Consider the following 13170-nt stretch of genomic DNA (forward strand, 5'->3'; position numbering starts at 1 on the left):
CCTCGCTAAATGAGTCATGGCAGCAGCAGCAGCAGCAGCGACAGCAGCAACTGTGGCCTGCTCTGTTTCTAATGCAGACACAATGATACTGGAACAGGAGGATTAGCTGACCTTCCCCTACTCAATCTGAGCTCAGATGAAAGAGTCCTTAGATAATGTTTTTTTCTGGGGAGGTATTTTCCAAAATATAAAAGGAAGAAAAGAGAGAGTGGAAACGAACAGTTATTTATTCTGTGTTTCACACATTCTACTGGCTGTCGCTATTTCAGTCTAGAACTACATTTCCACCTCCCTCTCCTGAATACGTACACATGCTCACTTGAGCACACACCTCCTGGGGAAATGTGAGAGTATCTATTCATTCGGCAGAGGCCAGCTGTACACCTGGTGACAGCCCGGGATGGTGGTGTTGGCTCAGGTCACGGTGTGCAGGGAGAGAAAGGGAAAGGGCTGAGTAAATGGGCCCGTGGGCCTGTCCTTCAGGCCCTTCAACCTGCACATTCCAATTCATATAGCAGCAGGGCAACGGCTGGAATGTCTCCTCATGTAAGGGATTACTGTCTTAAAGGTGGGCTCCTCTTGTGATTGAAAGGCCCCTAGGATGATAAATAGACATGAAAGCCTGAGGCATTGCATTCATTTCCCCAAACGAATGTACTGCCCATCCCTTAGAGAGCAAAATGGCTTGGCTTCAGGGTTACAGACACAAATGTTTGGATTCAAGAAAATACTGAAGTTATTCAAATTTTTTTCGGTTTCAGACTTCAGAATTTAGGAAAAGCTATCTTATGACTCTTTTAGATGTTAGATGTTTGCTTGCTAATATAAGTTTGTAAGTAAATTTTCAACATATACCCTCGTTTCATATGCATTGTAAAGGCCTGACAGTGATGCTAGAAATGTTAGCCAGAAAGCAGCCATGGCCTAAGGACCACAATGCCTAATTATGAAAAAAGATCCACCATAAAAATTCCACAACCGTTATTGGAATGTGGAACCAGCAGGACTTTTTCCTGGAACAATCCTTTACTAGATATTTCCTGTATTGCCCCTGTAGTCTGGCACCATCTCTCAGGCATGCATTTGACCTACAGTGATCAGCCACAACACTAAAACCTCTGACTAGGTGAACTGAATAAAATTCTCGGGTTCTGTCATTTATGTCTGGGTAACTATGACAAGCCTACCCACCAAAACATTGTTTGCAGTCTGAGCATCTGCAGGATGTGCCACACTAAGTTTGATCCCTCAGGGCTCCAACCTGCAAGCCACAAGACACCACTGCCACCCTCCTGGTACCACAGGCATCACAGGACACCCCAAAAAGGACCTATGTTCATATTTCAAGGGTCAGAGCGATGTTGTGGCTTTTTAAAAGAATCAATATATCTACCAAATAGATCAATAAGAAGATACTGATCTCCTAGTTGATCTGAGGACTTTAAGATCTTATAAAATCTCTATTTATGTTTTTACCACCGTCTGTGCTCTAAAATCACTTTAGGCTGCATGTTTCTATAAACGATGTTATGGTAATGACAAATAAAGCTGAATATTCTTTACTTCTGCAGTTTCTTTGGTATTATTATTTTTCTTTAAGGGCAGTTTACCACATTTACAAAGTGGGCTATCTAATATTTCTTCATGCATTTAGATCTATCTAGCAGGGATAATGCTTACTGTTAAGCCAGATTTCCCCATATAGACTAATTTTTTAAAGTTGTTCCCGGCCAGTTCTTAAAAGTGCAGTCTTATATAGACCAAAAATATATATATTTATACAATCATTACAAATTCAGTTGTTCTAGCAGTAAGATAAAAAGACATTAATGAGCTATAACAAGTAAAAAAAACTTTTCTCTAGAAAAATAAAAACATGTCTACAGTTCTCAAAATAAAAAATCAACAAGTTATGGTAATGACATGCTGACGCGAGTATTGGCTACGTAGTATTACAAACACTATCCAGCCCTATTGGTATGCACGGACATCCACTTCTTCACCACCACGTGCGCACACTTTCTCTCTATCTTTGTCTCACATACACAGACACACACTCATGCACAAGCACGGACGCCCACATACTCTACTCATAAACACTTTTGTGCCAGGAACATTCTGTTCACCTCCATTACAGAAATAGTCCATCTCTTATGGTAACACAGAAAACTTGAGTGACATAGTTGCCTTAGTCAAGAACACAGGAGAAATGAGTACAGTTCATAATCTACTATTCAATTCACGCAAAAAAAGAAGTTTAAAAAATCTGTACTTCACTTTAGATTCTGCTGTAGTCCAGTGTGAGCCAGTTACTGGGAACCTGAGGTGTTAATATGTGTGATGTGTGTTAGAGCTGGAGGCCTGCATCTGTCTAGCCGTTCCAGCTGTGTTGGGTTGCGTCTGTGGTTAGAGGCCCTCCATGTTTCTCAGAGCGGATTCAACCTCTCAGCCTACAGCAGCTGGCAGCCATCAAGCTGCTGGCACCACATACACACACACACACATGTGCACACATGCTCACACAGACGTCTGCAATTTCCATGGTAATCAGTAGAGAACCAGAGCGTGGTTGTGCCAGGGTTAGGGAAGAGAGGGAAGGATATTCAATTCAGTCCCGGACCTCTAGTTTGGTTGGCTTAAATGATCAGAGATACAGGGAATGAGCTAGATCTTGTTGCTGTAAATGACTGAAATGAAAGACGTGGACACAGATGTGTGATTCAGGAGAGTAGTTTAAAGAATAATTCTGGTTAATCAAAGCCTGGGCGTTATTTGTGTTGTTTTGCGATCAATACTGATAACTTTGTTCTCGCTCAGTTAAATGCTAAGCTCTAGGATCAAGGTAATATCACTAACAAGTGATTATGGACAAGAAAATTAGCTCATTGTCAAAATATAGCACTGTGTCATGCGGCAAATTTGACATCACATCCTGTAAGCCTGTGTCGCGCACAACAATCTCTGTAGCACTTCAGTCAGTCGTGCAGCTCTTGATTTTGTAACCTGGCACGTTGCGCCATGGCAACTGTAGTTTGGTTGAAGACACAAGTGTACAATCGTAGTGGTTTTTTACCGCCATTTGAATGCTATTCCAGTATGGAAGCTGAGAGACATACAGATGTACAGAAGAAGACGTTGGAACGGTTTGAAAACTTGACAGTTTGTGGAAAAATCTGGGAAAAAAACACTGGACAAAGTCTTAGCTTTTGGTAAAGGCATTGTTTAAAACTATTTGTTGATCAGCTGGATACATTATTTAAAAGAAATTAAAAAACAAAAGCCACTGGCATAGATAACCTGTTTGGTTTGGTTACATAGTGTCAAAGCCATTTATCTGATACTTAAGCCAGCTGAACTACATATTAATCACTTCAGTGTGCACAATGACGACATATTTGATTGAAGTGATTGACAAAACTATGGAAACAGCACCCAGTTCTCATAATTCCAAGAGAACCTTTGGAGGCTTGGACGGGCAACTTCAAGACCAAAACCTGGAGTGATGTGGCTTCATGCTGGTTAGCCAACATGGCAGAGGTAACACATACAAATCTGGAGCATAAGCACGTTAAAAGTTGCTACTCTGCATCAGTAAAACGCAAGACTCTTCCACCATTCGGGGGGGGTAAGAGTAAGCCTGGTGTTTTGCCTGGCTACTAAACAAAACCTCAAATGACCTACTTTCATTCCTACCCCGATTCCTCCACCCCTCGCCTCCTCCTCTTCACACACGCACAGCACAGCTAATACACGGGGACTGAATGAGGACTGAAAGTGTGAAGTGGAACGCCCAATCACAAGACACGGAACCCCATGCTGATATCAGCTTCCTTTCCAAGTGCAAAAGGAGGCTTTCAGTGAGACCATTCCTAACCCAGAGGCCATTCAAGTTTTTGAAAAATATTTAAGAAAAAAAAAAAAGTTAAAACGCATCATGTCCCATGAGGCTACGAGTTTAGAATACAAACAAGCTGCTCAGGATGAGAGTGTGCAGTGGTAAATCACTGCCCTACAGGCTATCAACAACCTCCTCCATCCCAAACACAATTCAATTACGGACAGTGCGGTAAAAATAGAGTAAGAGGAAACCTTTACAAGAGCAACAGTAATTGTGTTTGGAACCCATTCTGCAGGAAGTCATTATCATAGATTTCAAGAATATCTTCATCATCCGAGTTAAGAAAGAATTTCCTCCTCTGGCTGGGATAATATTTGTGCTGGTGTCAGAGAGAGTACAGAGAGTGGAGAAATAGCTATGGAAAGGGGCAGGGTTAGTGAGAGAAAGGGGAGTGGCTTCAAAGACCTTGCAAAGGGTGTAGTACTTTACTCCCCATTACCGGCCTGATCAGCTCTGCCCAAACTTTGCAGCTCAGGTAGGAGAGGTCAAAACTGCTTTCCTCTGCTTCTGCGCACAGAAAGTTCTATGGTGGCGCTTATGTCTGCAGCAGGACAGCCTTGGACTCAAATTTCCTCACATGCTGTGAAAAGTGATCCACACGAGTCCACACCTTATTCTCCAGTTCAATATCCCCAACTGAAATACAGAAGACCGGCTTGTCATTTCGTATTAAACCAAGACGAAGAACTATCCCGCAGAGGCCCCTGCTAGCTGCTATCAGATCAGCTGATAATGACTTTCTTTTATTAAGCCAAAGATGGGGGTGGGAGGTGGGGGGGACAACCCCAGCATTGCAAAATGCATCTATTTAGTGAGCTGATAGATGTCGGCAGCCAATTTGTGTTTAAAAAAAGGGAAAATTACTGTTTATCAAATCTACTGTTGTGCGAATTTGAGCAGTGCCTCAAAGCGTGACTTTGGAAGGATGGTGATGAGAATGGGGGGTAGAGTAGCTTTGAGATTTGTGATGAAGCAAAGAAACAGATTTCTCTTTGCTCTGTTTATTTTCTGAATAAACAGTTTTTACATCGTGACTATGAATCTGAAGAGCTTTGTTTCTTTTTTTTTTTGTTTTTTTTAATAAGACTCAAAGGTCTTTGAGAGAAGCTTCCTGAGAAAAATAAAGTTAAGTATCAAATGTAATGCTCCATCCAGGATTACACTGTTCTTCAAACACTTCAGTCACATAGCACTAGTGTAAACATCATCGGGTCAACACAGCGCAGATGTACTCCTTGTTATGCTGCTTCTTTAAAACATCATAACTCTCTTGAAAACAGCAAAAGGGCAAACTGTTAAAACATCAACCAGCCTCTTTACAACAAAGACACTCCTAGAAAATTACAGCCTCGTTGCTGTTAAACACTAAATACATATATTTTCATCTGCCAGACGGATTTTTAAAAATATATATAGATGTATATATTTGCTGTCTGGCATCTCTCCTGTTCCCATCACCATGTGGCGGTTGCTTCGCGGGCCCCGAAAAGTGTGACTGATCCCCTTCACCCCCACCAACCCCCTGGGATGCCAGAGCCCAGTGGGAATAAGGTGATGACTAGTGTGGATCAGCGCAAGCTTGTTTACACATTACAGACCACACAGACAAGACAGCATATGCACGCCATGTGTGGCTCAATTACATGCAGGCGGTGACTGGTCAACTGCTAAGCAGAACCATCAGAGATGAAAGGGAAGGGTGCATCACTTGGCCTTTGTTGTAGAAGCTTTAATATGTCGTGAACTTCTTCATGTTGTGCTGTGGGTGCCTGCATTGCCGTCTTTACGTCCCACTACAAACACCTGTAATTGAGACGGTCTTTCAGCAGAGGGCTCCAGCCTGGCTGAGGTGACAATGTAGGAGAGTCACAGATGTTGTAAATGTCTGCACTCTTTCATGATATTGCCTACTTTGTCAGCTGGTTCCATCCTGCTTTTGAGTGAGGTATGGGGACTGAAAACACAAAACATCATAAATCATAACTTGTCTGTTTTTACTGTGCTCTAAGCAACTGTTTTGAATTCAGTGGAGCCTGAATCCAAAAGTAAAACCTGGTGTCCACCCTTTTTTATGTGTTTTGACATCTGCAAGCTTTGTAAAGGTGCATTGCTGTGACTTATTGCAGTTTAGCCGTCAAATGTATCCGCGTAGTCTCACTGCTTTGGTGAGGCATGGAGAAATTAAAAATATACTTTACTGAACTTTTACCTTTACTCGATTTCTGAATTGTTTTAAAAGCATCGTCGCGTACACTGAAAACAAGAGCAAATTTAGAGAATATTTCATGCAGAATTGAGAAGATATCAAAAACTATATGTAGAAATTGAACTGCTTTCCTCATGTGTAAATAAATATAATATGAAATAATTTATTTTATTTGTGGGACAACTCTTTAACATCCTACTTCAAGTAAAAAAAAGTAAAAAATAAATACACAAAAATAAGCTTCAGTTGCAAAATCATTCCTAAATCAAAAAAAAAGTGCAAAGTGTAAAATATCTAAGAGTCTTTTCATATCCAAATTGTGCACCATATGTGTGCATGTGTGTGACCACAAAGAAAAACAAACTAGCACACTGCAACACTAACTAGCCCTGAAGGCATCTTTCAAGTGGCCGACAGTGCAGCCTCTCATCTGCCACACTAACCACACTCATAGGTCACAACGATAGCTTTGATGGCTCTAAAAGTCAGTTTCCCATTCATTGATTTTGCATTCGAAAGGCTTTAAGAGTTGATATGAGTTCATTTAAGTGAAGCTAACCTGTCTTCTTTAACGCAGGAATGCATGTGTAACAGTATCAGTAAAAATTTGAAAGTCAGTGCAACCACATTCCAGAGGTTTAAGTACAGCAAGCAAGTAAAGTGGTGAGAAACAAGTGACATTAAAGTCCAAGACAGAAAAGCAGTGGCTCAGACATTATCTGGGGAAAACATTTGATAAAAAAAAAATTAGGGATGACAGGGATCAGCTTCCCTTTCTCATCAGTACTCGAAGGCACGGACTCAAAAATAGCATTCCATTTAGCAAAAACACTTCACATTTGGTACTTTATTTTTGAAATGACAAAAGTGAGCTTGACATTAAACCATAGGCCGAAGTTTTTTTTCTACTCCAAAAACATTACACTGGTTTGAAATGTGCATCGATTTCTTGAAAAATGAGGAAAATCTGCATTAATTCATATGTTTTTTAAGATGTATTATCAGTTTAGATTTTTAAAAAGGTATTTGTAATGATAACTTGTCTAAACAGTTTAAGTGTGGATGTAAATAGGAAAAATAAATCCTTTGTTAGTATTGAATTTGTGCCTGAGAGTGGCTGCAATTAGCTCCACAAAATATGACAAGATATCTGTCAAAAATGATTTGATCTGATCAAAGATCAAAGCACACCCAAGTAAACTGTAATCTCCACACTGCAAGGTTAAAAAAAAATACAAAAAACAGCACATTACTTAACAATAATTATAATAATACTTGTATTATCATATTATTAGACTTTCTGTTGTTATGTTATTCTGTTGTGACATGCCTGACTTTCCTTTTCAAATTAGGATCCTGCACACCGTCTGGCTTTGTTAAAATCCCTGCTAATAATAATAAAATAACATTGAAATTTGTGATCAGATCCATAAAGGGCCAGTGGTCCATGTTTTGATGCCACTGCTCAGACTGTTCCCATCTTTCCTCCGCTCCACTCAAAAAAACAAAAACAAACAAACAAAAAATCATAGGACACAAAGCAGAAAGAGAAAAGTTCAAGGGGACAAGAACTTCTTACCTGGTCTCTTTGGATGCATGGCAGAGAGGTCCGGCGATGTGACTTGCTGTTGGACTGACTGTGTGCCATGTCTGAGGCTATCACAGAACTGGACCTCCTGCGCCTTTTAAATACAGGGATCTCTTCCCTGGCCTCAGTCACAGGGGTGCAGCCCTCCTTGTGTCTCCCTTGGTTGGGAAGGAGCTTGTCAGCATACCTCGCCAGCAGGATGCCCAGCACTCCAACCAGGTACGCTACGTATGGTCTCCAAGTGGCCCGCACTTTGTGCAGAGAGAAGAGTGAGATAGTCCTGACTACGCTGATGAAAACGATCACCGATATGCCCTGATTCAACCGTACTACCATGAGTGCGCCGGTGGCCACGCAGAGGAGCACAACAACGGCCGCTGTCGTGAATGAAAACAGCTGCTCATCTGTCCCATCCAGAAGAGACCACGCCGCTACTTCGCCCAGGTGGCACAAGGTTAGGAGGGAGATGGCGGTCTGGATTAGAACCCCGCAGCGGATTAAGTACACACCGACCCAAAAGAAGGCACATACAAGGGTGAACAATGGCGAAACCACACTCCAGCAAGTTTGCAACAGCTCTGCTGCGCAGCCTGAAACGAAGTGAAGGGGAGACGATGAATGCGAGAGTCTGCTGTCAGCGCTGCTGCTGGCATCAGCTTTCCAGTCTGCACATTTGACCAGCAGAGCGAGAAAAAACGAAAGCGAGCCCACACACACCGCACTCCGGAGTCTTTGCGAACTCCATATTTTTGTAAACATCAGTCTCACCCACGACTCATAGTGTCGGTCTCGCCACAGTGGAATGACACATGTTTTCACATAACCATTGCGATCCGGTGCGCCGAAGCTTCTTTCGTAAGTGCTACTCTGCGCACCGTTACTGCAAGCTTCTGAAACTGCGGTAAAGTGAGCCGTCATTTGTGAGCCGCGGTCAAGCCAGCCGCCTCCTATCCGCCGCATAAATTTCCTTGCGCTTTTACACCAGTCTTTACGGTAGCGCCTTTTCGCTTTATATCCTGATTGAAAGCCTAGACTCGCGCACACATGCACGCGCGTGAACAGTCACACGCACGCGCGCACACAAATTACAATGGAACAGCCCAACACAGCCATCGTGACAGTCTGGTTGCATATTCAAAAATTCATTAAAAATCATTCTTAAAAGTTGATGCCAAGCTTTCAACACAATCCTCTTCTCGGACACCTACTTTACCTCTGGGCCAGTTTTTACCCAGATTTACTGTAATATTACTCAGAAATCACAGTAAACTCATATTCAGTGCAATACAGTCAATGCACTACAATTATGTTTATTTCAAAAATTCATTAAAAGTCATCCTGAATAGTTGAGGTCCAACTTTCAACACATCCCCCCTCTGGGACACCTACTGTACCTGTGTGCCAATTTTCATCCAGATTTACTGTAGAATTCCTCAGAAATTAAAGGGTACTTGTATTCAATGCAATACAGTCAATGCACTACAATTATGTTTATTTCAAAAATTCATTAAAAGTCATCCTGAGTAGTTGATGTACAACTTTCAACACATCCCCCCTCTGGGACACCTACTGTACCTGTGTGCCAAGTTTCATCCAAATTTACTGTAGAATTCCTCAGAAATTAAAGGGTACTTGTATCCAATGCAGTCGGCCAATACAGTAGAATTATGTCAATTTTCAAAAATTCATTAAAAATCATCCTGAGTAGTTGATGTACAACTTTCAACACATCCCCCCTCTGGGACACCTACTGTACCTGTGTGCCAAGTTTCAGCCAGATTTACTGTAGAATTCCTCAGATATTAAAGGGTACTTGTATCCAATGCAGTCGGCCAATAAACTACAATTATGTCAATTTTCAAAAATTCATTAAAAATCATCCTGAGTAGTTGATGTACAACTTTCAACACATCCCCCCTCTGGGACACCTACTGTACCTGTGTGCCAAGTTTCATCCAAATTTACTGTAGAATTCCTCAGAAATTAAAGGGTACTTTTATCCAATGCAGTCGGCCAATACAGTAGAATTATGTCAATTTTCAAAAATTCATTAAAAATCATCCTGAGTAGTTGATGTACAACTTTCAACACATCCCCCTCTGGGACACCTACTGTACCTGTGTGCCAAGTTTCATCCAAATTTACTGTAGAATTCCTCAGAAATTAAAGGGTACTTTTATCCAATGCAGTCGGCCAATACAGTAGAATTATGTCAATTTTCAAAAATTCATTAAAAATCATCCTGAGTAGTTGATGTACAACTTTCAACACATCCCCCCTCTGGGACACCTACTGTACCTGTGTGCCAGGTTTCATCCAAATGTACTGTAGAATTCCTCAGATATTAAAGGGTACTTTTATCCAATGCAGTCGGCCAATACAGTAGAATTATGTCAATTTTCAAAAATTCATTAAAAATCATCCTGAGTAGTTGATGTCCAACTTTCAACACATCCCCCCTCTGGGACACCTACTGTACCTGTGTGCCATGTTTCAGCCCGATTTACTGTAGAATTCCTCAGATATTAAAGGGTACTTGTATCCAATGCAGTCGGCCAATACAGTAGAATTATGTCAATTTTCAAAAATTCATTAAAAATCATCCTGAGTAGTTGATGTACAACTTTCAACACATCCCCCCTCTGGGACACCTACTGTACCTGTGTGCCAAGTTTCATCCAAATTTACTGTAGAATTCCTCAGAAATTAATGGAAACATTTATTCAATCTAATACAGCCAATACACTACAATTGTGTCAATTTTCAAAAATTCATTAAAAATCATCCTGAGTAGTTGATGTCCAACTTTCAACACATCCCCCCTCTGGGACACCTACTGTACCTGTGTGCCACGTTTCATCCAAATTTACTGTAGAATTCCTCAGAAATTAATGGAAACATTTATTCAATCTAATACAGCCAATACACTACAATTGTGTCAATTTTCAAAAATTCATTAAAAATCATCCTGAGTAGTTGATGTACAACTTTCAACACATCCCCCCTCTGGGACACCTACTGTACCTGTGTGCCAGGTTTCAGCCAGATTTACTGTAGAATTCCTCAGAAATTAAAGGGTACTTGTATCCAATGCAGTCGGCCAATACAGTAGAATTATGTCAATTTTCAAAAATTCCTTAAAAATCATCCTGAGAAGTTGATGTACAACTTTCAACACATCCCCCCTCTGGGACACCTACTGTACCTGTGTGCCAAGTTTCATCCAAATTTACTGTAGAATTCCTCAGAAATTAAAGGGTACTTGTATCCAATGCAGTCGGCCAATACAGTAGAATTATGTCAATTTTCAAAAATTCCTTAAAAATCATCCTGAGTAGTTGATGTACAACTTTCAACACATCCCTCCTCTGGGACACCTACTGTACCTGTGTGCCAAGTTTCATCCAAATTTACTGTAGAATTCCTCAGAAATTAAAGGGTACTTGTATTCAATGCAGTCGGCCAATACACTACAATTATGTCAATTTTCAAAAATTCATTAAAAATCATCCTGAGAAGTTGATGTACAACTTTAAACACATCCCCCCTCTGGGACACCTACTGTACCTGTGTGCCAGGTTTCAACCAGATTTACTGTAGAATTCCTCAGAAATTAAAGGGTACTTGTATCCAATGCAGTCGGCCAATACAGTAGAATTATGTCAATTTTCAAAAATTCATTAAAAATCATCCTGGGTAGTTGATGTACAACTTTCAACACATCCCCCCTCTGGGACACCTACTGTACCTGTGTGCCAGGTTTCAGCCCGATTTACTGTAGAATTCCTCAGAAATTAAAGGGTACTTGTATCCAATGCAGTCGGCCAATACAGTAGAATTATGTCAATTTTCAAAAATTCCTTAAAAATCATCCTGAGTAGTTGATGTACAACTTTCAACACATCCCTCCTCTGGGACACCTACTGTACCTGTGTGCCAAGTTTCATCCAAATTTACTGTAGAATTCCTCAGAAATTAAAGGGTACTTGTATTCAATGCAGTCGGCCAATACACTACAATTATGTCAATTTTCAAAAATTCATTAAAAATCATCCTGAGAAGTTGATGTACAACTTTAAACACATCCCCCCTCTGGGACACCTACTGTACCTGTGTGCCAGGTTTCAACCAGATTTACTGTAGAATTCCTCAGAAATTAAAGGGTACTTGTATCCAATGCAGTCGGCCAATACAGTAGAATTATGTCAATTTTCAAAAATTCATTAAAAATCATCCTGAGTAGTTGATGTACAACTTTCAACACATCCCCCCTCTGGGACACCTACTGTACCTGTGTGCCAGGTTTCAGCCCGATTTACTGTAGAATTCCTCAGAAATTAAAGGGTACTTGTATCCAATGCAGTCGGCCAATAAACTACAATTATGTCAATTTTCAAAAATTCATTAAAAATCATCCTGAGTAGTTGATGTACAACTTTCAACACATCCCCCCTCTGGGACACCTACTGTACCTGTGTGCCAAGTTTCATCCAAATTTACTGTAGAATTCCTCAGAAATTAAAGGGTACTTGTATTCAATTCAATACAGTCAATACAATAGAATTATGTCAATTTTCAAAAATTCATTAAAAATCATCCTGAGTAGTTGATGTACAACTTTCAACACATCCCCCCTCTGGGACACCTACTGTACCTGTGTGCCAAGTTTCATCCAAATTTACTGTAGAATTCCTCAGAAATTAAAGGGTACTTGTATTCAATTCAATACAGTCAATACAATAGAATTATGTCAATTTTCAAAAATTCATTAAAAATCATCCTGAGTAGTTGATGTCCAACTTTCAACACATCCCCCCTCTGGGACACCTACTGTACCTGTGTGCCAAGTTTCATCCAAATTTACTGTAGAATTCCTCAGAAATTAATGGAAACATTTATTCAATCTAATACAGCCAATACACTACAATTGTGTCAATTTTCAAAAATTCATTAAAAATCATCCTGAGTAGTTGATGTCCAACTTTCAACACATCCCCCCTCTGGGACACCTACTGTACCTGTGTGCCAGGTTTCAACCAGATTTACTGTAGAATTCCTCAGAAATTAAAGGGTACTTGTATCCAATGCAGTCGGCCAATACAGTAGAATTATGTCAATTTTCAAAAATTCATTAAAAATCATCCTGGGTAGTTGATGTACAACTTTCAACACATCCCCCCTCTGGGACACCTACTGTACCTGTGTGCCAGGTTTCAGCCCGATTTACTGTAGAATTCCTCAGAAATTAAAGGGTACTTGTATCCAATGCAGTCGGCCAATAAACTACAATTATGTCAATTTTCAAAAATTCATTAAAAATCATCCTGAGTAGTTGATGTACAACTTTCAACACATCCCCCCTCTGGGACACCTACTGTACCTGTGTGCCAAGTTTCATCCAAATTTACTGTAGAATTCCTCAGAAATTAAAGGGTACTTGTATTCAATTCAAATACAGTTCAATACAATCTCCTCTCG

The 13170-nt window shown here is 40.5% G+C and overlaps 1 protein-coding gene across 1 annotated transcript in view; it reads right to left on the bottom strand.

Moving 5' to 3' along the window:
• The window catches only part of LOC113026576 (cGMP-inhibited 3',5'-cyclic phosphodiesterase A-like), a 94283-nt gene extending 85243 nt beyond the window's left edge, over nucleotides 1–9040 (bottom strand). Inside the window, exon 1 of the mRNA XM_026175508.1 lies at nucleotides 7684–9040. Within this exon, the coding sequence (XP_026031293.1) occupies nucleotides 7684–8652 (969 nt within the window). The 5' untranslated portion in view covers nucleotides 8653–9040. The remainder of the gene's footprint in view (nucleotides 1–7683) is intronic.
• Nucleotides 9041–13170: the final 4130 nt, after the last annotated feature.

The sequence above is a fragment of the Astatotilapia calliptera genome, chromosome 7 (genome assembly GCF_900246225.1).
Source record: "Astatotilapia calliptera chromosome 7, fAstCal1.2, whole genome shotgun sequence".
Classification (NCBI taxonomy): domain Eukaryota; kingdom Metazoa; phylum Chordata; class Actinopteri; order Cichliformes; family Cichlidae; genus Astatotilapia; species Astatotilapia calliptera.